General features: G+C 45.8%; 1 protein-coding gene across 1 annotated transcript in view; it reads left to right on the forward strand.

Moving 5' to 3' along the window:
• Trim66 (tripartite motif containing 66) overlaps positions 1-15,459 on the forward strand; it is a 32,497-nt gene extending 17,038 nt beyond the window's left edge. Inside the window, exons 10-19 of the mRNA XM_035441623.1 lie at positions 8,564-9,082; positions 9,225-9,417; positions 10,859-10,919; positions 11,343-11,517; positions 11,821-12,110; positions 12,504-12,630; positions 13,370-13,444; positions 13,719-13,871; positions 14,259-14,507; positions 15,400-15,459. Coding sequence (XP_035297514.1) covers positions 8,564-9,082; positions 9,225-9,417; positions 10,859-10,919; positions 11,343-11,517; positions 11,821-12,110; positions 12,504-12,630; positions 13,370-13,444; positions 13,719-13,871; positions 14,259-14,507; positions 15,400-15,459 — 1,902 coding nt within the window. The remainder of the gene's footprint in view (positions 1-8,563; positions 9,083-9,224; positions 9,418-10,858; positions 10,920-11,342; positions 11,518-11,820; positions 12,111-12,503; positions 12,631-13,369; positions 13,445-13,718; positions 13,872-14,258; positions 14,508-15,399) is intronic.
• Positions 15,460-25,987: the final 10,528 nt, after the last annotated feature.

The raw sequence follows: 25,987 nt of genomic DNA on the forward strand, positions 1-25,987 counted from the left end.
TTTGAAGTAGCCCAGGCTTTGCTGAGAAGAGTCTTTAGGACCCAGCTTCCTTTGACCTTGTCTCTGTTAGAAGTGTTTGGGTCCGCAGCCACTCCTCAGCTTGTGCTAGTCTATGTATGCCAGGGGAGTGAAATGTCCATCTGAAGGTCATAGACCAGAGGAATCTATGGCACCAGGCTCCTGGGGGCATTCCTTGCCAACTCTATTGCCACTAGGAGGACTTTGATTAGAACAGAACACCTGTTGCTCCTAAATAACCTTATGGTGAAGACATTGCAGCTAAAGATGAGTTGCAAAAGTTCTAGAACGAGTTTTCTAGAAGGAGAAACTCTGTGCTCTCACTTGTCCTGCCACCTTCCATGCAGCCAGCAGGATGTTTTGACTTTAGCTGCCGGGCACTGGCTGTTGACCAAACTTCCTAATCTTGGTTTAGCTACTCTGAAAGCGCCATGGACACAGCTCCACAACACAACCTCCTTACATCCCTGGTGAATCTGGAAGACGTTTTTAATGGTCTCTTTTCATACTTCTGAACTAATCACCTGATGAAGAACACCCATGATCTTTATCCTTAGAGCACTCTCGGGACCACAGAGAGCCCAGCTGAGTCCCTCAACACCTGCAAGAGAGCACTCTGCCGCACAGGGTGCAGCCCCAGATTTTCCAAAAGGACTTTGAGACCACTAGGGTGCTGCTCATGACTTAAGAGGAGTCTGGGATTTATTTACACCAAATGAAGAAGAATCTGTAGGTATCCCTGTGACCCAGATTATTAAGGAAGATTCAGATAAGCAAATGATAATAACTGAAGTGGAAAGTGGTTGTACCACTACCAGGTTTGATACTTGAACTCTTTAACTCTTTAATGGCTTCATGAGATTTATATAAGCCTGTGGAGGAGGAAATTCCAGCCCAGAGATGAGAAATGACTCATTTAAATTCTTACTGTAACCCTGGCATATGTGAGAAAGTACATCTTGCCTTTGCAGTCCCTGAACACAGGGTTGCAGATCATATCCTGCATACTCAACCTCAGCTATGATCTTATAGTCATGTAACATGGCCCTGAAAGACCCTCTCCCACATCTCCTGGTCCATAAGGAAATAGGCACTTACTGATAGACTGAGAGTTCCCTCCAGTATCCTGGGTAAATACTTCTGACCATCTGTCCCACGCCTCCAAGGTTTTAAGTTTCACTTAGCTGGCTTTTACTTCAGACTTACTGTTCTCTTAGACCTTTCCTCATCTTCCCTCCTCAGCCTCTAGGATCCTCTTTGCCTCTTTGTTTTTCTCAGATCATCAAGGCACTGGGTACTTTTCAATTCTTTTCTCTTTATCTCTTATCATCCTGTTTGAGTCCGGTCAGTGGGATGTATATGTACCCATCAGAGTAGCCTTAATACAGGAGCCTCTTGAGGTGGATGAGCGCTCACTGATAATCAGAGCACACGCCTTTAGTCCCAGCACTTGGGAGGGAGAGGCAGGTGGGTCTCAATGAGTTCGAGACCAGCCTGGTCTACAAGAGCTAGTTCTAGGAAAGCCTCCAAAGCGACAGAGAAACCCTGTCTCGAAAACAAAAAATCAACATGTAAAAAATCATTATGTGCCAGATAGTGGTAGATCATGCCTTTAATCCCAGCACTCGGGAGGCAGAGGCAGGCAGATCTCTATGAGTTTGAGGCCAGACTGGTCCACAGAGCAGCTATGGGTGTTACACAGAGAAACCCTGTCTCAAAATACCAATCCCCCACCCAAACCAAACCAAACCAAACCAAACCAAACCAAACCAAACCAAACCAAACAAAAACCCCAAAACAAACAAAACAAAACAATCCACTATATGACACCAGCTACTAGATAGGTTGGTTGCTTCTTCCTCTGCCTTATTCAGCTGATTGGCAATCTACTGTTAAACCAGCCTGCCTATCTAGAGCTAGTGAAGCTCTCAGATATTTTGAGCATTTAATTTGTAAGTCAGTTTACCTCTAAAAGGTAAATTATCTCTCTTACCTGTGTCTTCAGCTAGAGTGAAAGCTTTCAGTGACTGAGACACAACCTCCACATCATTGGTACCTTTCCTACCATACATCAACCCCCTGCTCTTTGGTGATTTTGACCACTAGGAAGCAGCCTGAAACCAGAAGTGAGTAGGCATAGCTTTAGAGCAGCAACAGAAACAGATGTCACAAACCCAGGGTGTTATATCATGTGTGAGATCATAACCACCCCCACTCCACAGGATATAATTAGCATGTTTGACCAAGCAAGTTTTAAGACACGGTTTTCTTTAGAAGTTGCCCTTCCTTCCTTCCTTCCTTCCTTCCTTCCTTCCTTCCTTCTCTCTCTCTCTCTCTCTCTCTCTCTCTCTCTCTCTCTCTCTCTCTCCCTCTCTCTCTCTCTTTGAGGCAAGGTTTCTTTGCATAGTTTTAGCTGTCCTAGAATTCCCTCTGTAGACCAGACCAGCCTCAAACTCAGGGCTCAGGGATTCTCCTGCCTTTGCTCCTTGAGTGCTGAGATGAAAGGTGTGTGCCACCATGCCCAGCTTAAGAAGTTGCTCACTTTCAACATTGAAGCAATAAGCAGATTAGAAATAGTGAGGACTTCAAGAAAGAAGACATCGATTTTTCCTGGAGAAAGGCCACCATATGACATATGAGATTGTTAGAAGGACATGTTAAGCCCTCTCCACTTTTAAAAGCCTCTGAAACCATCACTGGACTCTAGCAGGTTCAGCCATTCATTTACATGTTAGGCTCCATTTGTTCTGCTTGATGAGACCATGTACTAGTTAAAATTTTAGATGTCATCCCATCCAAAATAATGTTGTTAAACCAATTCACTTTGTTGTTCAAAAAAGTGTGTTTCAGATGTCTGGGAATGAGTTGATGAGGAACACCACACCATCTTCCCTGCTTTATCCCCAGAAATGTTACCTTGCTGGAAGAGCCAGAGACATAATAAACTCAGGACATGTATACTATGTGTCTGTTTATTATTTCACAATTACTTCTACTAGGCACAAAATTAAGACCAGCCGCATATTTCCCAGACCAGAATCCCTAGTCTTGGGCCTAAGTGTACTTGGGAAGTCTGCATAATCACTCTGTGTCTCAATTTACCTTCCTGTTAAGGTGAAGGAACAATGCTTTTGAGAATTGTTGGATTTTGAGAATACCATGTGGCAAACACTAGAACAGTAATATCCATACATTGAACTCCAGGAGAGGGGGGGGTGCGCAGAAGTTTACGGTCAAAACAGGAGACAGGAAAAGGGCTGCATGGGTGACCAACAGAAGAGGCAGAAGTCAGGGAGATCTCAGGAAAGATGGCTAGTCAGGTAGTAGGGGCAGATTAAAAAGATGAGTGGCTCACACAGGCAGACAGGCACACAGGCAGCAGACAAAAAGGAGAGAGAAAGCCAGATGGAGCTCAGTTGCCTGCTCAGTGTGCCCTTAGTGCCTCAAAGAACTGGTGGAGTGGTACAGCACTTGAGAGGTGGAGGCAGGAAGATCAGAAATTCAAGGTCATCCTTAGCTACATAGCAACACCCAGTCTCAACAAACAAACAGACTGAAATAAGAAGAAAGGCAGAGGAAGAAAGGACAAAAGGGGGGCAGCATCCGAGTATGGAGGAGGAGGGCACTTAGGAGTCAGTGAGGTCATGCTAATTAAGGAAGTGAAGAATGGGTTCTTAGACTCAGGGTGGTCTCCCCTCATCCTCAAAGACCTGAGTTAAAACATTCAGTAAATGTATGTGTGGTTTTGTTTATTTTGTTATTTCGGTATTTTGACTCTTTCTGAACTAGAAAAATACTTTACTTTGACTTGCAAACTTCAGAATACATGCCTTATGAAATCTGAAGGTTTTGGGTGATGAAGTTGAGATGTCAGTTACCTGTTAGCAGGTCACATAGTAAGTCATGTTTTTGTGAGGCTTTATGGCAGGAAATGCACTTTTGCTTTCTCTTGTTTGACCTCTGAACCACACTGGGTGCTGCAGAGGGCAGGCACTCTCTTCTCCCTGGCAGAAACTCCTTCTGTGAGTGAGGTACTGGTCACCAGACAATGTGGCCACATTCCTAAGTCCTCCTCCAACCCTAGCATGCTCTTTAGCAGCCCCTTCCTCATCCCTGGCTCTTCTTACCCTGTGGTCCTGCTCTAGCCTCTTCTCACATGTGGCACTGGGAGCAGAGTATCATGAAAACCTCTTGATTCTCCACTTTCTTCCTGCACATGAAATAAGTACTTTTCAGTTTAGCGCTCTGCGGCACTGCATTTCACAGAGCCAGAAAAGTATCAAAAGTAATTGACATGGTATATTTAGGTTCCAGAAATGCCATGTTTGTGAATACGTGTGTGTGTGTGTGTGTGTGTGTGTGTGTGTGTGTGTGTGTGTGAACATGCACATTTATCCATGTTTTAAGAGTTATTTTATGTGTATAGGTGTTTTGCAATATATATATTTACCATGTGCATGCCTGGTAACCATAGAGGCCAGAAAAGGACATCATATCCCCTGGGACTAGAGTTACAGATAGTTGTGAGCTGCCATGTGGGTGCTAGGATTCAAACCTAGGTCATCTGGATGAGCAGCCACTAGTGTTCTTAGCTGCTGAGCCATCAATGTACCAGCCTTGTCACTGTGCTTTTACAGCCTGTAGAAATGGGGTCAGGGCTCCATTGCTCTTGACACTGCTTTTGAGTTCTTTTTCCCAAGGAAGTTTCCCAGGTTTTGTGACTACTTTACTCCTGTTAGTGTTGGTCTCCTCATGACTGGCTATAGACACGGAGAAGAAAGACAAGTTATAGGAGCAGATCACCAGCAGACTTGCTTCAAAATAAACTGTGGCTCAGTCTTCCTGTTCCCTTCTTATTCTGTCATTGTATGAATTCATATGTCATTGCATAAAGTAAGAATTGGGAGAAGGGAAAAAAAGGAATTGGGAGAAGGGACTTGATGTCCTCAGACAAGGTATGTTCTTTGATTTGGCTATATGAACAACTCAAATGATTAGTTGGATGGTCTAAATGGATTCTGGATTAGCATCAAGGATCTCACCAAGAGCTTACTGGAGCATGCATAAAACCCTGAGTTCAATCCTTAACTACCTTATAAAGTGAAGCCTAATGGCATGTCTTTAATCCCAATACTGGAGAGGAGGTGGCAGAAGGATCAGAAGTTCAAGGTCACCCTCAGCTACATATTAATGTAATTCTTAGTATCTGTCATGGGTAGAGAAAACAAACACCAGAACTAAATTAAATATGTCATATGGGGAAAAGAAGGAATGATATAGTTGAAAGGATTTGTTTGTTTGATATTAAAAGTGCAATGCATTAATCACCAGGTATTCTGTCTATAGATAAGGAACTACAGGTTTTTAGAAAGCTCTGGTAGAGTACAACCAAGACAACTAAGGGACAACTCACCCCTGCAGTATCCCATGGGTCCCTCACAGCAGAGGACAAGTCTAGCTGCATCTCACTGAGAGACTCATAAAAGACCCTAAAGTGAATATTCTGGAAGTAGCAGAAAAAAGGAGACAAGGCCAAGGCAGAACCAAGTGGACACACTGGAGGATTCAGCCACACTCAGCCATAGGCCAGAAAGCCGTTGGATTTTGGTCTTGATCTCTTTTGCAGGGCTCCATACCTACTTCACTTTGGTTGGAGCATCTATCTCTTGGTCTTTGTTCTGTACACTACTTAGAAAATTAGAATTTTTTTTTTTACTAAAGACTGAACTACCAAGCACAACTTTCCATAGGAAGATAAATAAAAAGTGCCTAAACTGTCTATTTTTAAAATTGAGAAGGCTAGACAAATATAAACCTTAAAAGCTGATAATTAATAACGGAACAGGATAGGGAGAGAAGAGAAAAAACCGATTAACACCAAAGAAAAGAAAAAGGTGAAGGTAAAGGGGGATGAAAGGGGAGGGAGAGCAGATGCAGGAAGGATGAAGAAATTTATGTGGAGGGTGGGACATAGGGAAGAGGAGTCGGGTGGAGTCAGGCCCAGCCTGAGTGTGGTTCCGAAGGTCAGATGTGGACTCAAATCTAGGAAGAGCTCCCTCAGGTCTTAGAATGGAACACTGAAAGGATCCTTGGTATCAGGATGTTACCAGGATGGCTATGCAAACCCATGCAGAAGGGGCCAGCCATTGGTAAAAAGCCAGAAAAACATGAAAGAAGAGAAAGAAATGGTACTTAATACAAAGTGAGTCTAATAAGGAATCTGGGTACAAGATCGACACAACCAATTGTATTTCTATATACAATAAAAAAAAGAAATGGAAAACATTCAAGATCATGTTTTATGGAAACATTAAAAACCTGAAGGTGACTTTCCCAGCCTCATTTGTTTATAATGAAGGGTTCTGAAACAGAATACTACAGTGGACAGCCCAGGTTTACAGATCAGACATCCTAAGTGTTGACACGGATTTTATCTTTTAACCTTCACAACAACCTCTAATGGCTACTGTGAGGGTTAACTGAGGCAGTATGTGTAAAACCCTAGCAAAGTGCTTTGCATGTAATACATTCTTGCTAAACTGCAGCCCTCCAAAGCCAGTCATGATTTTAGGGACAACTCAGAGTCAGTTGTGAGTGGCACTAAGCTGCTGTTTACTCGGCTCAGCATTTGTAGAATCAACAGTCCCACAGCATTGTTTTGAAATTTTGATTAGCTCATTATGTCCTATATTCACCCGGAAACTGTTCTGGGGTATAGGAATAAAGTGGGTGAACAAAATAGGCCTAAGTTGATGTTTCAAGGGACTTTAGTTTCACAGGAAACAGCATCTGATCACTGTATCATGGATGTGCCACAAGGTTGAAGAACTGGTGCTTTGGGAGCATCCATGGGGGATATGTTACACACACACACACACATACACACACACACACACACACACACACACACACACACACACACACCCTGGCAGTGGGGAGTTGAGCTCTGAAGGGCAAGTGGAACAGGGCTGGAGCAATGAGAATGGTCTGTGCAGAGAAGGCAGACTCTGGAGGGGGTGAGGGCTGCCAGGGACATCTGATATGTTTCAGGGGCTCAAGACAGTGTCTGAAGGCCTGAATCACAGAGAATGGGGAAGGCTTGTTCCTTTATTTGTGGCTGCTAGGGATAAGGGCACATCACTTGGGTCCTGGGAGTCTCTTCAGGATTGTTGTATTCATCCTGAAGACAGTGGAGCACACTGCAGGGTTTAATGAAAAGGCTCGGTGTGGTCTGATGTGTATTTCCAAGTGTCTCCACTGAGGAGGCCACTCCTGTTGTCTAGGGAGATAGGAATGTAGGTTACATTTTGTCCCTGTCTGTAGAGAGGGAAGTAATGTGTATATCTGAATTACAGGGCCTGCTGTTAGCTTGGAAGCAAGGAGGGGTGCCCCTATGCTACTCCCTCTAGCATTTGACTTACAAAGCTGAATGACTAGGAATGACATCCATGGAGAGGAAAGTCATCTTTCTTTACTAGGCAATAGCTTTATTACCTTTATATTGAAACCCGAGAATGTATTGAAGTGTTTACTGCCCTCAGGAAATTTGAACACTTCACACATGGGGGAAATAATGACAGATTTGGGACATTGATCATGAAAGTTTATAGCTGCATGCTCAAGTGTTTTCCCTTTGCTTTCCAAAAGTAGACAAACTGGTATATATTCAAGCTTTCTTTTTTCTCAAGTACAGGCTTATCAAGGTTCTAAATTCATGAAAGTTACATTTAAAACTGGTCTCCTGCCTTCTCACCCCCATCAAATCTATTTCTTTAATCTGAAAAACTGTATACAATCCATGACCGAAATCACCCATGTTTTCAACTCCTTTTCAGTAACGTGTTAAGTCTCTTTTTCTCAGGACCCTGAGTAGTTAGATTTCTGCTTGAGACAGTCTCACCCCATCTGATGGCTGCACCACTAGGGCCATGTTAAGAGTTGCTCTCAAGTTCCCTTCCTGTGGTTTGGAGTGACTTTGGCAGGTATACCAGGGCTAGAAAAGACTTTCACCTTGGTGAAATCGTCATTCAATGCTAGTATAAGTTGCAAGCTTGCTGCAAGCTCTGGAGTTGAACTGGGTTCCCCTGGACAGAATGAGACCCCCTGGAACCTTGGCATGCTTTGGAGGGAAGAAGATCACAGTTCAAGTTTTTCATAACTTCTGGCCAGCTTTATATAGGAAAGTATCCCATGAAGTCCCTTAAAGGGAAGGAAGGGAAGCCACAGATAGTATTAGTCCAGACTGAACGTATAAAATTAGAAAGCCCTACTAAAGCTTTTCTTAAGTACAGGACTAGGGCTGGGGGATACAGCCCATGGGGCATGTGTGGACCTCAGGTCAGGTGGTAGGTGTGGACCTCAGGTCATAAACTAGTAGCTTCCTTGGTGGTGGGAACTGGGACAGGACCTCATGAGCTGCCTTAGCTCCCAGTGGCAGCCCCTAAATTCAGGCAAATGGAATCTCAGAGCTCTTGTGGAATGGGTCTCCTCTCTCTTCCTACATTCCCAGTTGACAGCCCAACTCTAACCCTGCCCTTTTCTGCAGCACTCCACCTCAGTGAGCATCATGGGCTTTTCCAACACTCTGGAGATGGAGCTGTCATCCACCAGGCTGGCGAGGACCATAGAGCCACAGATCCACAGGGTGAGCGGCCTGACAGCTGGTCCCACCCACACAATTCCGAGCCTGCTGAGTGGCCCACCACAAACTGTGTCTAGCCTGATGCATGTTTCAAACCATGCTGTGCCCAGCCCAGTCAATCACCTGCAACCCGTGCCAAATCTTGTATGTGGCACACTCCAGTCCATGCCCAACCTGAGGGGTGATTGCTCCCAGGCCATTACAAGCCTGGCAAGCAACCACTCACAAGCTGGGCCCAGCCTAATGTCTGGGCACACCCAGGCTGTGCCGAGTCTGGCCACTTGTCCTCTGCAGAGCATGCCTCCAGTTTCTGACATACATTTGGAGACTAGATCCACTTCCAGTCCTAGCTCTGGACAAACTGCAGAGAGTGTGGGCTCCAAGGATGGGGCCGAGTCCTCCCTGGGGAATGCCCTATGTAAGGTAGGTCTTGGGAAAGTGGCATTCAACTTTTGCTGATTGTGAAGCAAAAGGTTGGCCATTGGCAGCCTTTTCTTAACCTTAGCAGTTTTGCTGATGGCCAGAAAGTCTGATTTGATTCTTGTTGACTTTTCACCTTTAACAGATGGAAAGTGAGGATTGCTCTAGCTTCACAGACTCAATAGGACAAGTCTCCACAGCCTCCAGTCTGGATGTTCCTAAGGATTTGGTTATTCCCTCAGAACTGGAGGAACCAATTAACCTCTCTGTGAAAAAACCTTTTCTCGTGCCAGTGATCAACACATCTACTGCTCTACAACAGTACCAGGACCCAAAAGGTAAGACGTGAGTAAGTGGCTGCCTTTCCTGTTGGCCACAGACTTGAGCAGGCCTCTCAGCACCTCTAGGTGCTTGGGCTTGGTCTGGAGGATGCTACTTATAAGGCTGGATTTGCTTCTGTCCTTTGGAAGTGATGTACATGCTTCTGCTTCCCTAACCATGGCAGCACCAATCAGTGTGGCCCACTTCTAATCTTCCCCCATGGAACTCATCCTGGGCAGTCTGGCTTTGTATGTAGGCACACTAGAAGAAATCACTCCAAAAGAGCTAGCCTTGGCAAAATGTTGTGAGTGAAAAGGTGTGTCTGATGGTTCTAGTTAGGACATCAATTCTGTTTGTTGTGAAATGGATATCTGCCATTTGCCTCAGTAAATGGGACTCACAAAACTACTGCATAGAATAGGGGACAAACAACTACAGAGAAATCACTCAGCCATTTACTCTGTAGCAGCAAGAATTTTCCATGTACTCAGCAGTCATGTGGATTTGTGCAGTGCCATATAATGAAGGGAATTTAGACCACTGGAGACAGGCTCTGAGTTTCTTCTTAGGGAGCTGCCTTTTCTCATTCTACCACTTGTGTCCTGTGGATGGAATTCAGGATGTCAGACTTGTCAGCAAGCACCTATACCCACTGAGCTGTCTCTCCAGCCCACCAATCCCTTAAGGTCGTTTGTTTCAGTGTTGATCAGTGGTTTGTTTCATCTGATAAGGCTTAGTCAAGAAATTAGGGTCAAATACTGACCACTTAGGGTTTTTTCATGTGTGATATTATTGCTTATTTTGAAATGGATCAGTCTATTTTGTAGGTACTTAATACATACAAGAACAACAATACCAACAAATGGACTAGTTTTCTCTTTATATTGACAGACCAACTGAAAAAATATTGGTCCTTATTACATAAGTAATATTACCATATATTTTATGCAATTAAATCAAAATTCTAGAGCCAGTTTTGCCCAAAGAAAGTACATAGGACAGTGCTAATAAATGGTAGTTCCTGTTTGTGCACTGTTCCCTGCCCATCTGTGTTGACTGTGCTGTGCAGAGGCTCTTGCTCTCAGGGGTGATGCTAGAAGAATCTCCACACTAACTGAGATTTCAGAGAATGACAGGAGGTGACACTAGTGTATTGGAAACAGATTATTTCTGAGCTCTTAGAAGATGGCTATCAGGGCCTCACCCAGCTCTTACCTTTCCTTCAGCAGGCTCTGAGTATTGTCTGTGCTAATCTTTGCCAAAAAGCTGATGGCTTTCAGCCTCTCTCAGGAAGGGGACACATAGTAGGATTGTCACCACCATGAATGAACACACTTGGTAACAATTGTGTGGCCAATGTATGACCAAAAGCTCAGATAACAGAAATAAGCAGAAGGTATAAATGATATTTGTTGCCACAATGTATGTCACAGCTATTTAATTTGTCTTTTGTCTTAGAATATGAGAATTTTGAACAAGGAGCCCTGGAGCTGGATACAAAAGAGAATTCAAGCGTCAGGTAGTGACTCTGGGCAGACCTTCTTACCCTCAACTTTCTGTCCTAAGAGGTTGGCACAGGAAGTATAAGAACTTGAAGCAGAAATTTGTCTATACCTGCCATCACCACCTGCTGGGCCTCAAGTGGGATCCATGTGGTTGGGTGCCTATCATAGTTATGGGAGAGTTCCAGGCATTGTTAGGTATGCATCTGTGTGTAACAGTCCTTGCTCTTTAGGGAGCCCTCCTTTGACTACAGATGGTACCAAAGGTCTTTCCAGTGTTTGACAGGGTTGACTGGGTTAAACTTGGTAGGAGGCAGAATATAACCTATGGAGGGTCAACCGATGAGGCTGTTCATTTGGGGGGTCATGAATGAGCCTAACTTAGAGATTGAGGCTATCTGGGGCTCATGAGGTGACTCAGAGTGTCTCTCTTACCACAGAGCCATCAGTAGTGATCCCAGGATTCCCTACGTGCGACTGGAGCGGCTCAAGATCTGTGCTGCCTCATCAGGAGAGATGCCTGTGTTTAAGCTGAAGCCCCAGAAGAACAGCCAGGATGGGAGCGTCCTGCTGGTGATAGAGTGTGGCACCGAGTCCTCTAGCATGTCCATTAAGGTACCATTTGACTCTGCTTGGTTCAGGCTAGGAGCCTCTTGTTTTTCTTTGCTGCTGCTAGAATACTTGCTTTAGGGACTTTTGTGAACCTCAGTGGGATTGTAGCTAGCCTTGTCCTCTGCTGCATGGCATCTGGGAGATACAGCAGGGTTGAGCTAAGACTTGTCTGGCTTGTGGTCCAGGAGTAAGAGATCCTCACAGTAAGTGTTCAGTCTCTGCCAGTCTCTCCCCCGCCCCACCACACCCCTGCCAACCATTTGTCAATACTGTGCTCCAGCTGCTCAGACTCACTTCTTCCCCAAGGTCAGCCAGAACAGCCTGTCTGATGCCACCCAAGGCCCAGGGCTAGGGGGAAGAAAGGTCACTGTCACATCTCTGGCTGGGCAGCGGCCACTAGATGTGGACAGTGCATCTTCTGAAGAACACAGACTCATCCCCCGAAGTCTTGGAAACAAAAAGTACACCCCAGCCCCCATAGAGAATGAGGACTTCTGTGCTGTCTGCCTCAATGGTGGAGAGCTGCTGTGCTGTGACCGCTGCCCCAAAGTGTATCACCTTTCCTGCCATGTGCCAGCCTTGCTCAGCTTCCCAGGGTGAGTCATGCCATCCCCTGGCTAACAGGGTTTTATCTTCAGGGACAGATCATTCTGGCCAGGCCCACAGTGCTCCCGGGGTGGGCTTACCGGGGCTGACACCAAGTCTGGTTCTGATAGTTGGTGGGCCCTGCAATGGTGTGCCTTCTACACACAGATTTGTCCCATACCTAGCCCTAGCTCCTCCCTAACTCCTGTTTTATTCTGAATTCATGGCATCTTCATTTATTTTACTTCTTTCAAGCCTGTGGCTAGCACGCCATTCCTTTCATTGAGACAGGGCTGGGGACACAGTTTCTTACTTCAACAACCCCCCCCCCATTTTCTATGCCTGTCTTGGGCAGAGGGTTGGGGGAGGACGTGGAGTCTAATATGGTGTTACCTGCTGTACAGGGGAGAGTGGGTGTGCACCCTGTGCCGCAGCCTGATGCAGCCTGAGATGGAGTACGATTGTGAGAATGCTCGCTATAGTCAGCCGGGAGTTCGGGCACCTCCTGGCCTGAGCATGTATGACCAGAAGGTAGGGAAGGGTTTTTGGAAAAGAGTTTTCTATGTGAGGCAGCCCCATTGTACCTACAGAAGCTAGGGTTTTTCAAGGGGGATGCAAGCCTTTTGGGAGTGTGGGCTTTGTTAGGCAGCTGTGACATTTCTGTGACAAAATACCTGAGAAAATCCACTTACAGCAGAACAGGTTATTTTGACTGAGGGTATCATTCCATGGTCACTGAGCTTCATTGTCCCTGGGTCTCTGGTGAGGCAGAGACAGTAGAATGGGGAGCATGTGGGAGGGCGGAGCTTGCCTCATGGCTGTCAGAAAGCAGAAAGAGAGAAGGGGGCCCCAGGGACAAAATATACATGCAAGGATGTGGGTGACCACTTCCTCCCACTAGCCGCCACCCCTTAAAAGTCTCACCTGCTCTCCTCAGTCCAGAGTGGATGGATCCCTGTGCCTTCATGGTTAAGTCACCCTCTAAAGATCCTGCCCTTGGGACCAAGCCTTCAATACACGAGCTTCAGGGAGTGGGGAGGTTGCGGGGGGAGGGAGGCATGAGCCATGCCTGATGACTTGCCCTGTGGAAATTTATGTGATTGTCCCTTGTCCAGAAGTATTTTTTTCTGGCCTGGGAGCCCAAGCTGCCTTCTTAAGGTGGCTGACACCCTTGAGGTTAGAGCCAGACAGTTACCAGGGTTACCATGTTTAGTTCTCATCTGAGGTGGAGCCAGAGCAGTGTGTCACTTGCCTCTTGTGATTTCTGCAGAAGTGTGAGAAGCTGATCCTGTCCCTGTGCTGCAACAACCTCAGCCTGCCCTTTCACGAACCAGTCAGCCCCCTGGTAAGGAGGCCCCATGCTTCTGCCTGCTGCTCTCCTCTCCTTTCTGCTCAGGAGACCCCCTAGGGGTCACAGCCACTCCTGATTCTTTCTCTCCCTCATAGCTGCTACTGCATCAGACCTGACTTAGCAAGTGACACCTCTTCTCCCTCTTCCCATACTTTTATTCCTCCTCTTGTCTACTCTTTCACTTACATTCTAACTCATTCTCCAGCTCCTCGTTTCTTAGCTATTCCTGCACTAATTTTTTTTTTCCATCTCCTCCACCTTCCTCAAGGCCAGACATTATTACCAGATTATCAAGAGGCCCATGGACCTATCGATTATCCGGAAGAAGTTGCAAAAGAAGGACCCAGCTCACTACACCACTCCAGAGGAAGTGGTGTCAGATGTGCGCCTCATGTTCTGGAACTGTGCTAAGTTCAATTATGTATGTTGGGTTTGTTTTCATTATTTCACAGTGACCCTAAGACTGTCATGGCTGGGGGCAGATGAGTCTGGGAGCAGAGTCCTGGGGTTTGCTATGGTTTAAAAGCCCTCTCCCAAATGTGGGCCCTAAGCATGGACTCAGAAGGATGGGGGAGGTACTAGTAACTGGCCAACTGTGGGTATCTGCTACGATTACTTGTACTTTATGAGCTGCTACCAAATGGATTGTTTTGAGTCCTAGGAGAATATACCAAGCTCCAGGTCTCTCAGGATGAGATTCCAAGATGGGCCAGTCAGGCTTGTGCTCCCTGTATCCCTTCTGATGGAGGGGCATAGAGGAGATGACCTGGTAGAAACAGGTTGGACCACTACTGTCTCCCCTTGCCAGCCTGACTCGGAGGTTGCAGAGGCTGGTCGCTGTCTGGAAGTATTCTTTGAGGGCTGGCTAAAGGAGATCTACCCAGACAAAAGCTTTGCCCAGCCCCAGCAAGACGATTCAGACTCCGAGGACTTATCTGGAGAGAGTGGCTGTACCACCCCTCAGGGCTTCCCGTGGCCTCCCTACATGCAGGAAGGCATCCAGCCCAAGAGGCGGCGGCGACATATGGTAAAGAGCTGCTGCCATCCAGTGGGCAGGGTGGGTGGGTGGTGGCACTGGCAAGGGGGCACCTGAGCATCATGTGAAGAGCACAAGATGGAGTTGTGTTGATGAACCATCACTCTCAACCCCTTAGCATTTGAGAAAGGTAGGGTGATATGAAGATCACCAACTCTAGTTATCAGTGAAGCCTGGAATGTAGAGGGGCCCATGTTCCTGCCCAGGGACCTCTAGGGTGAAGAGAGGTGTTCTGACCCTCAGCTCAGTACTGGTTATACTACACTAAGACTGTGATGCCCATAGAAAGTGAGCTACCTGACATCAGTGCTTGATTCCTGCCTGGGCTAGAGGGAGAAAAGAAGGGACCCTTTTAACTCCTGGCTCTAAGAAGGAAGCAGAGGGCTTGCTTGCAACAGAGAGACTTTCAGGACCTTCTGATTCTTTCATCTGTGCAGACCTGAAAGATCACTCTCCTTCCCTGCTTTCCTCCATTCTTGTGTCCCTCCCCCTTGCCCTTTTCCTTCCCTCTTTCTTCCTTCAAACCCTCTTTCCATGTTTCTTTTTTGCCATAGGATCTTACTATGTAGTCAAGGCTGGATTGGAACAAACTGTAGAGACCAGGCTGGCCTTACACTTGTGACAATCCTCCTACTTCCTCTTCCCAAGTGCTAGGATTACAGGCAGGTGTCACTACCGGCAGCCATTCTGTTAAAGCCCACTAAAATGTGCTGCTGGTGTCCTGTGTGCCAAGGTCTGGCCAGAAACCCCTGGTATTTATGGCACTTGGTGCATCGTATATAGGGCCCTTGGTGAGTTCTGCCGATGCATCTCCAGGGTAGAATACATCAGCACTGGGGAACCCCAGTCCTGACCCTGGTCCCCTTCAGTTTAATAAATCCAAATTTGAATATTCCAATTTCTTTTATCTCAGGAGAATGAAAAGACAAAGAGAATGTCGTTTCGCCTGGCCAACAGCATTTCGCAGGTGTGAGAACTGGAAGGAGACTGGGGCGCTCTGGTGACTGAAGTCCCACCCTCTCGACCATCCCTCCCCATCCTTCAGCTTATCCTCTTCAGAGTGTGGCTGTGAGATGAGTCTTGTTGAGTGGGTAGCGCTCCCTTCATCATTTGCATATCTAGCATTTATTTGGGAGCCATAGTGCATCCACCATAAAGAAGATTTCAGTAAAACAGGGAAGAGGGAGGTTCCTCATTGGCAGAGTAATCGGACATACAGGTTCCATGCCTCTCAAGGCTTGGGAGGACCTTGCTTCCTCATGAGCTCTCTCACTTGAGGAGAGCAGACTTTGTTCTCCTCTCAGCAGCCTTGGGCTCAGGAGCACTGTGTGTGTCTGAACTCCTGGCTTAGAAGCGGGTACGAGAAGGGAAGCGAGATTTGGATGGATGGAAGGCCTGTGATTCCCTGTCCCAGCACAGCCAAAGACTGTCACTGTTTGCCTTTGCTCGTCCTGTTGGGACAGAGGTATCTGCCATTGGCAGAATAATGGAGGCTTCTCGAGGCCCTAGGTCTCAATTTGTGCCTATTTGGGTTCTAACGGTTTTCAGGGTATTTGCTTTTCATGTCCCCTTTCCTGAGTAGGACTTGGGTGGTCACTGTGAAATGCTATGTGTGGTTTGGCACTCTTGCCTGAGCTAGGCGGCAGTGCAGAGACCAGATTTCATTTTCATCCAGAAGATGCCAGCTTCAGAGTCTGTCCCTCTGTGTCCTAACTCTGGGCTAATAGCACTTCAGACCCTACCTTCTCAAAAGTGACTATTATGTGTGTCAGTGGCTCTTCCTTGGTCATCTCTATTCAGACATCTGTATCTTGAGTTTTACTTGGGAGAAGTGTGAGATGGTGTCTGCTGCAGGTACAGAGTTTCCTGGCAAGAATAACCCACAGCCAATACAGTGTGCTGTGCCTCTTCTCCTGCCCAAGATTGTAGTTCTCTTTTTCACACAACCAAAGATCAGAACTATGGCCATGCTGTTCACAGCCCAGAATCAGCTAACACTCTGTCACCCTCTTTTGTAGGAGCTTGGAAAAGGCAGTGGTGACTGATAGGATCTAACGGAGGTATTCCTGGGCTATGGGCAGAGAGGGGAATCCTTTAGTGACCCTGAGGTAACTCTAGAGTCATGGTTCTCACAGAATACTCAGAAAGACATTCTGGAAGCCAAGAGCAATAGAACTGCAGGCCACATCGTAGATGGATCTCCACAGTGTAGGCAGGGTTTGTAAGGAAGCCTCTGAGACATACAGGAACAGGCTCCTTCCTAGGCAAAGGCTTGGTTGAGGAAGGACTTTTGATTATATTGTTGGTGGAGATGGCATCTCAGTGACCTGGTCCTGAGGCATGGCTGATTTCAGGGGACTCTCAGGCCGTGGCTTTGTTTTTGCAAAGAGGTGCAATTTAATTAAGTGATTATTCATAGGGCCTTAGCTGGGAAGCCATCTTCTTTTTACCAGAGACCTTTTCTTCTTCTCTGTGAGAGAAGAAAAAGAACTCAATCCATTTCCCATTGGATTGAGGGAGCATCTTCACATCGAAGCCCTGCCCACTGCCTTGTCATTCAGCAGCACTGCCAAGCTCTTCAGTAGATGGGCTTCCATATCCTGCTGTCTAGTTTCCGGCAGCTCAATATTCAGTTCTTTTCTAGTCAGGTAACCTTTGAAAACAGGCTTTGCTCCTTATGTTCACAAAGCTTTTTGCTGTGGCTCTGACTATTTCTCTTGATTTTTGCATCCTTTTCTTTGATTGGTCTGGTAAGGTTCCTTCTGTTTGTGCCTTTCTAATTCCTGCTGATTCCTTTTGTGGCACATATTCCATACTTTATGGTGTTTGGCCCTGGAAAGCCACTGAACACTATGATAGCCTGAAACCTAACAGCCTTTCCTGGACCAGCTGGAGACTGTGCCCATGACATGGAAATGCCTGGTTCAAAGCCTTGCTTCCCCTTTCTTGGTACAGCTTGTAGCTTGAGTGTGTCCAGTTAGTACAAGGATCAGCTTCTGGGCCCAGAGATCTTGGAGATCTGGTAGGCAGTCCCCTGTTCCCTTTCCGCTATAGAGCCCCTCTGTGTTGAGAGGCTCCCTCTGGGCATGTGAGCAGGGCAGATAGGAAAGAGGGATGCCTTTTCCTTCAAGGATGTGAGATCCTGGCCATCATTCCTTTCCTACACTGACTAGCCCATGGGATTTTTCCTGGAACTATGTTTTTAAAGTCATCTTTCTTTGCATGCAAAAACAGAACTGGAAGTTTAAGAAATTTAAGACAAAACCAAATACTTATTCACTAAGTAAGTTTTGCTCTTTGGCTCTTCAAAATTTTTATTGGATCCTGCAGTGACTTATTCACATACGGCCCAGTCATAAAGTCAGTTAAGCTCATTGATACTGGACAAAGTCATGCAATGGAAATGCAATGAGTTCTGGTTGTTTTGCTGCAGTGTGCAGCCCTAGAAGACAAGAAACTTCTTTTGGGCTGTGCTGAGAAAGTGCTGGGAAATGTGATAGTAGGATGACTTCAGTGGACATAAGGGGATTTTAATGCAAAAACTGATACAGTATGGACTTTAGAAGCATTCTTTCACAGAATATGGGGTAGGTTGATCCACCTGAATTCTAGCAACAGGTACATGCCTGCTGTAGGAACCTTGCTGAATGGCAGCCACCAGGCCTTCCTTGGACATTTCTCCATGTGTGACATTGTTGGAAACACAGTGAATGTTGGCTTCCTATCCCTAGTTTTGTCAGTCTTTGTATGCCTCTTAATATCTAGGCCCCTCTTTGTAGCTGGTCTCTGTTCCATGCCCTGCTTTTACCACATTGGTCACTGTTAAACTTATGAGCTGAGTCCTTGCTCCGTGCCTCCTCTTCTCCAGCCCCACTCACTGCTGTGCATATTCCCTCCTCCTTTTGTCCATTTCTATGGCTGTATCCATCTCCCTTCTCCCAGTCTTTCACCCTTCTCCAGGATTTCCTTCTCTTCCCAGCATGAACCCAGGGCCCATCACATAAGTTCAGATTAGCATCTTGCACTTTGCTAACCTCCCTAACTTCTACTTTCTCCATTTTCCACATCATCCTGCTTTCTGTTCCTTTTTGGCTTCTAAGCACACCAGACTCAGAGCCACAGCCTCAGTATTGATTGGGAATTCTTGAACTTGGTATTACTCTCCTTTCTGATATACATTCTTCATCTTTGCTATTAGCTAATGACTGAGCTTACTGTCTGCTTCATTGAAGAGAGAGCCTAAGGCAAGGGCTTCCTGCCCCCTGCTCTTCTTCCTATTGACCAGTGTGTGTACCCTGCCTCATTTCCTTCCCTGTACTTCCAGTTCTGTATTTCCTGAGCCCTGATAAGTCCCCCAAGGCTTTGTTTTTCCCTTCCTGGACTCTGCAGTCGTTCTCCATTGCTTACCTCTACACAGCCTACCAAAGTTGTCACAAGATTAAAACAAAAATGTCACACCTGCATCATAGACCTTTTTCACTGTCCATCATTTTTCTTTTAAAATAGACTATTTGGCTGGGCATGGTGGCACACATCTTTAATCCCAGCACTTGGGAGGTAGAGACGGGAGGATCTCTGGGAGTTCAAGGCCAGCCTGGTCTACAAGAGCTAGTTCCAGGACAGGCCCCAAAGCTACACAGAGAAACCCTGTCTTGAAAATCAAACAACAAAAAGAATATATATATATTATATATATATATATATATATTGATTCTTCATCTTCAGTCCTCTATAGAATTTCATTTGGCACCAGTGACTATCCGGTTGCCAAATGAGCTGAATGTGTTTCATTTCTCAACTGTCTCAAACTCTGCCCAGCACCTCACTTCACCCACCATTCCCTTCATGCAGCATACTCTTTACTCATCTTTTAGGATATTCCAGGTTGCTACATTATCTTTATCTCGGCTGCAAAGGCTGACCTTGTTTGAAACTAGATAGAGGGATGTGCCTGGCTGTCATTGTTTTCTTCTCTCCAGGGTCTGGGTGAGCAAGAAGAATCATAGTTGATCCCCATTCCTGCTCTCTGTTTTTCAATCCCTTCTTCCTGGGTTTGCTTCTCCTCTGTGGAGCTTGTTCATAAGCACCTACAAAGAGTTGTGCATCTGTGAGCCCTTCCCTCGCTTGCTCCCAGGAGAACATAGAGACATGGGTGATTTGTTAAGAGCCCCCATCTCAGTCAGCCTAAGTGAGGGCTGGATTTGGTAGCTTGCAATCTGCCATCTGACTCAACTGAATTCCCACGCTGGTGGACACCTCACCAGTATGATCTGTATCAGCTGGAACCTGCCTCAGTCAGCAGGGAGCCAAGGATCATGGAACAGTATGCTTCCATGCAGGATTCTGTGCTGCAGCCAAGAGAGTCCTGGCAGGGTGGGGGAGTCTGTCACGATGGCCTTCTGAGGGAGGGGAGTGGGGTGCTTCCTCACTGAGCTGAGCCTAGCTCAGTTAGACCCCTCCCATAGGTTTTTCTCTTCTGTGTTGATCACCCCCCATCTGCTTACTTCAGATGTTACTGGAGCTGGAGGCAGATGGTAGCTGCTTTCTTGGAAGTATTGTAGAAGGACATCTGACTTGAGAGTTTGAGAATCTCAATTTTGGCATTGTCAGTGATGGTTGGTATGACTTGGGGTACAGTTCCCTCATCTATGAAGTTAGGAATCTTTCAGAGATCCCACAGCTCTAAAGATGACAACTATGATTCTAACTCTGGAGCCCAGATCACAGAGGAACAGAGGAACTCTGGGGGTGGGGAAACAGCTAGGGAAGTCCCAAACAAGCAGGGCAACAAATTCTACAGGCCAAACCGCACTGCTTTGAAGAAAGTCTTCATTGGTGGTGCTGCTTCTTGAGCCATATGCCCATACCTCAAGCTCTACTCTTCTCGGGTGTCTGGACACGTTCCTCCTACGTCTTTCCTAGAAACGGTCATTTGATCCAAAGTGGCTAGAGGCACAAGGAAGGGATTTAAGGGGAAGCATAATTGATTTTAAATGGACCCACACATTCAAAATCAAATAAAAAATAGCACTTTCCATTACCAGCAGTTCTGTCCTAGAGTGGTTTTTAGTGGAAATCGTTGAACCTGCTTCATATCCTTTTGGATCCTGGATTCCACCATCAGTAAGAGCATGGGCTAAGAAGGGGGAGAATACGGCTGCTCTCACTGCACCAATAGAGCCTCCTCTTCAAAACACAGGCAGCAGGCCTGAGGTAGAGTGAGGGAAAACTTATTCATGAGAACCCCTTTCTCATTGCCAGGCAAAAACACTACAAGAAACTTGTTGTCTCTGGTGTGGTGTGGCACACCTATAATTCCAGCACCGGGGAAGTTGCGGCAGGAGGATTGACCTTTCTAGGCCATCTTGGGCTACATAGTGAGACCTTGTCTCAAAACAAACACTAAACCTAATAACACTTCCAAAATCAAGCAACTCTCCAAACTGAATAAATGTGTCAACAGGAACAAAATGAAGCTTACTGACATAGTGATGTACCTCACCATCTTCTCTGCTCACGGTGCATTAAGTTGCTAGCAGTAGCAGTGCGGTGGGGATAGTTTGTGGTGAATGTAAAGAGCCTTATTCATTTGGGCTGAACTCAAACCCTATGCTAATTAATTTTTGTCAACATGACACAGACTAGAGTCACTTGGAAAGAAGAACCTGAACTGAGGTTCAGGTTTCTCCATCAGATTGTCCTATGGACACATCTGTGTGCCATTTTCTTGATTAAGGATTGACCTGGGGAAGCCCCAGCCCCTTGTGGGCAGTGCCACCACTGGACAAGTGGTCCTGGGTTGTATAAGAAGACAAGCTGAGCAAGCCAGGTTGAACAAACCTCCTTAAGCAGCGTTCCTCCATGATTCCTACCTCTTCTCCTGCTTGAGTTCCTGCCCTGACTCTTCTCAGTGGTAGACTGTGAAAGGGAAACCAGAAGCCATGTAATCCCTTCCCTCCACAAGTTGGTTTTGCTGAGTGTTATCACAGCAATAGAAAGCAAATTAAGGCAACTCCTTTCCTATTTTGGTGGCTCCCCCACCTCAGGAATCTTGGGAGGCACAGTTTACTCTTCACTGAGGAAGCTAAATAGAGGGACTGGGAGGTGTCTCACTAGGTACAGGTCTTGCTGCGCAAGCACAAGGACTCGAGTTTAAATCCCAGTGCCCACGCAACAGCTGGGCATGCTGCACTGTGTGTGTTACAGCAGTGCTGTGAGTGGGTGGGGTGGATACAAGAAGATTTCTGGACATAATGACCAGACAGCCTTCCAGAATTGATGGGCTCCCGGTTCACTGAGAGACTCTGTCTCAAAAAAAAAAAAAAAAAAAAAAAAAGGATCGAGATGGAGAAGGCCAGCTGTTGATCAGTCTGGTCTTCACACACCCACACTCACATGAACACATACATGCCCACACACACTCTGAGGGGTGGGGAAGAAGGGGAGCGAGTGAGCACAAAACACCTCAGAAGCTTTATTTCCAAGCATCTGGAAATATGGCTCAGTGGTTAAGCATTCATACTGCTCTTCCATAGGACTGAGTCTCAGTTCCCAGATCCCACATCCAGCTGCTCACAACTTCCTGAAACTCCAGCTCCAGGGTGGTGGTGTGGCTATGGGGAGGTGGGGTTTCCATGGCAGCAGCAGCAGATGAAGCACTGGGTGCTGGTGGTGGTGATTGCTTCTTCAGTAGGCTAGCTCTATGCATAATTCCAGGAATTGTTCTTGGCCTTGGTGGAGCTCTGAGTTTAACACTATGACCCTCTTGATCTGTGAACTACCTAAAAAGCCCCTTTTAATAAATCCACTTTCTGTTTAAATTGGTAAGAACTGGCTTCTGTACCTTGTAACTAATCACCCTGGTGCAGAAATCCTGAGAGTCTGATAAGTCATGGACCCACTCTTCTGAGCTCCAGATCTATGCATCCCATGATAGCTGGCCACACCCTTGGATGTCCCAGTGTCACATGACACACTAGCCCTCCCCTTTAACTCATTCTTCCTCTCTTCTTGCCATGACAGCCAGGCAAGGGTGAGGAGGGTAGGAGTGTGGTATCAGATGAGCCAAAAAGTTGATGTTCATGGGTTTTAATGCTCCAGGTAAGTCTTGGAGCTCTCAGCCCTTCCTCTCTCAGATGTGCAAGTTGTCCATGTTTTGTTCTCACTCATTGCAGGGTTGGTGTTCTCTTGGTCTCTGGGACACTGAGCCTTTGCTCCCAGATACTTGGTTCCATGGCAAGCTTCTAAATTTATCTGTTCCTGCCCCAGTATACAGGCCTGCAGCATTTTGCCCTCTGCCTCCACATCTGGCCTGTGGATTATTTTATGTAATGAGCATAGTATCTAACCAGGAGAGAGCTTTTCAGGGACTATAAAAAGTCCCGAGAAAGAATAAAATGAAACTGGAAAGACAAGGGCTGGTGAGATGGCTCTGTGAGTAAAGGACCTTGTCCTGAATTCAGTCCTCTGGACTCACAAGGCAGAAAGAACTGCTTCCAAAGTTGTCCACTGATATCCACATGTGTGCTGTGACAGGTATGTAGCACCCCCCCATAACATGAATGTAAAATAAAAATGGAAAAACATAAAGAAATGCCTTATTAAGCCCAGAGTGGTAGCACATGCCTGTATTCCCAGCATTTAGGAAGCACAGGCAGGAGGGGATTGCTGTAAGTCTAAGGCCAGCCTCAACTTCATAGTGAGTTTCAGGCCAGCTAGAGATACACAGTAAGATCCTGTCTCTCTCAATTTTTTTTAAAATGTCTAATTAAATGTCTATAAGCTACACAACTACATTAAAAATATTAATTGTTAAGGCTGGGGGTGGCAAAAAGTGCCTTTAATCCCAACACTGGGGAGACAGAGACAGGTATATCTCTTGAGTACAAGGCCAACCTGGTCTACATAATGAGCTCCAGGACAACTGGGGCTATGTAGAAAGATCCTGTCTCAGAGAGAGAGAGAGAGAGAGAGAGAGAGAGAGAGAGAGAGAGAGAGAGAGAGAGAGAGAGAAAGAAAGAAAAAACAAGCAAGGGCTGGAGAGATGGCTCAGAGGTTAAGATCACTGGCTGCTCTTCCAGAGGTCCTGAGTTCAATTCCCAGCAACCACATAGTGGCTCACAACCATCTGTAATGAGATCTGGTTCCCTCTTCTGGCATGGAGGCAAAATGTTGTATACATAATAAATAAATAAAATCTTAAAAAAACAAGCAAAATTATTAAACCCAACCCCAGGGTAAATTGAATTACTTCTTCCCAATTAAAACACAAAATTAAAAAAAACTTAAATTTTTGAAATAAAAACTAATTTCTGCTAAACACTGAACTGAACTGGAATCCAGTTGCAGAGAGGGAGGAGTGATGAGCAAAGGGGTCAGGACAAGGCTGGAGAAACCCACAGAAACAGCTGACCTGAACAAGGGGGAGCTCATGGTCCCCAGACTGATAGCTAGGAAACCAGCATGGGACTGATCCAGACCCCATGAATGTGGGTGTCAGTGAGGAGGCCTTGGAAATCTATGGGGCCTCTTGTAGTAGATCAGTACTTATCCCTAGCATAGGAATGGACTTTGGGAGCCCATTCCACATGGAGAGATACTCTCTGAGCCTAGACACACAGGGGAGGGCCTAGGCCCTATCCCAAAGGATATGACAGACTCTGAAGAGTTCCCGCCCCCCCCATGGAAGGTGTCACCCTCCCTGGTGAGCAGAAAGGGTATGGGATAGGCAGGGTGTTAATGGTGGGCAGGGGAGGAGGGGAGGGAGAGGGAACTGGGATTGACATGTAAAACATTCTTGTTTCTAGTGGAAATTTAAAAATAATGAAAAAAAAACAAAACTAATTACTACTGGCTTTAAGTACATTTTCATTTTTTATGTGTGTTATAGAGCATCCTGGAGTAAGAACTGACAGCATGTAACTGGTCTCTAATGGCTGCTTTCCAATTGTAGCAGAGACTTCTTGCTAATTAATGCCAGTATCCATCATCATCATTACCACCACCATCATTATTAGCCTACCATCACCACCACCACCACCACCACCACCACCACCACCACCACCATCACCACTACCATCATCTTAATTTTTTTTTTTATGGAGGATCTCACTATGTAGCCTTGGCTGGCCTGAGACTCACTATGTAGACCAGGCTGGCCTCTAACTAAGAGATCCACCTGCCTCTGCCTCCCAAGTCTGGGATTAAAGGTGTGTTCCATCATGGCCCAGCACGATTTCCCATATTTTAATCTCACCAAAAATGAATTGACAAGTTAACATGGAGAGTCTCACTTAAGAAATAGCAAACCTCAGATTGGTGCTCCAATGAGAACTGAGACACAGAATACACAGAATGAGGAGTGAAGCAATGCAGAGGGTTGAACAATGGTCTTTTAGCACATTTCTGGAGAAGTGAGAAGAGGAACACTGAAGAGCATGTCTGAGAACCTTCCAGAGGGGTGCAAGTTCTAAGATGTAGAATGCAACACACTGACTAAAACATAAGAAACAGACACAGTATTGAAATCATAGACCACAAAAGTCAACAACAACAACAACAAAGCTCTGACATACAGCAGAGGTGTAGAAATGGACTTTTCAACATTCTAGCATTTCCTCCTCTTCCAAAAGCCTGGGTTTGCACTGCTTTATAGCCTTTATTTTAGATGCGTTTATGAGACTTTATTTAGCCCCAGAAATACACGTGGAAGCAAGGTAGATCATTTACAGGATGAAATATTTGATTTCTGAGTTTTCATTTGCTTTCACTTTGCAGCTGAGATCATGTGTGAAAGTGCATATTGATATAATGAATGGTGCCTAAAATTTGAGCAGTCGGCTATGCTGTGCTGGTATATGGAAACTATACGCTTTGGAATATTGGCTATAATATCTCTAGCAGATTTTGCATAGTGAGGACTTCTGTTAAGTCTGTAAGAATGGAGGGAGTATCCGTAAGTATAGCATAAACTTACCTACAGCACCAGCAATTTGACTTTCTTTGGGGGTAGGGGAAACCAATAACAAAACCCTAAGATCCAAGGTATTGGCTTTGGTGTATAGCAAATTAATATTGGTGACTAGGAAGACTGGCTAATGTTATGTAGTGGAGAAACATCTGTTAAAACTATGGTCTGTGCTAACTTGAAAAGCAGGTTATATATTTAATGAATTTGAAGACTGGGAGAGAAGTGGGACAATAGAACTTCACTAAACTATATTACCCAATATTCGATTTATCTGTTTCTGCTTTTAAACAGGACTGAGAGAACATAGAGTAGGGTTTGACCCCGAAGACTGAAAGATAAAATTGAGGAAGCCTTTGAATAGTGAAGGTCTGTTAAAATTCAGCCTTGAGATATGTGTGGATATACTATCCTTTGCTGAAGCACTGGGTGGATTAAAGAACTTCAGGGAAAACGTAGGAGCATAGATGGGCATGGGTTTTCCAACAAAGCCTGAGGACTAGAAAGAGGAAAAGAAAAGAGGTGTGTCATAGTT

The sequence above is a fragment of the Cricetulus griseus genome, chromosome 3, assembly GCF_003668045.3.
Source record: "Cricetulus griseus strain 17A/GY chromosome 3, alternate assembly CriGri-PICRH-1.0, whole genome shotgun sequence".
NCBI classification, from domain to species: Eukaryota; Metazoa; Chordata; class Mammalia; order Rodentia; family Cricetidae; genus Cricetulus; species Cricetulus griseus.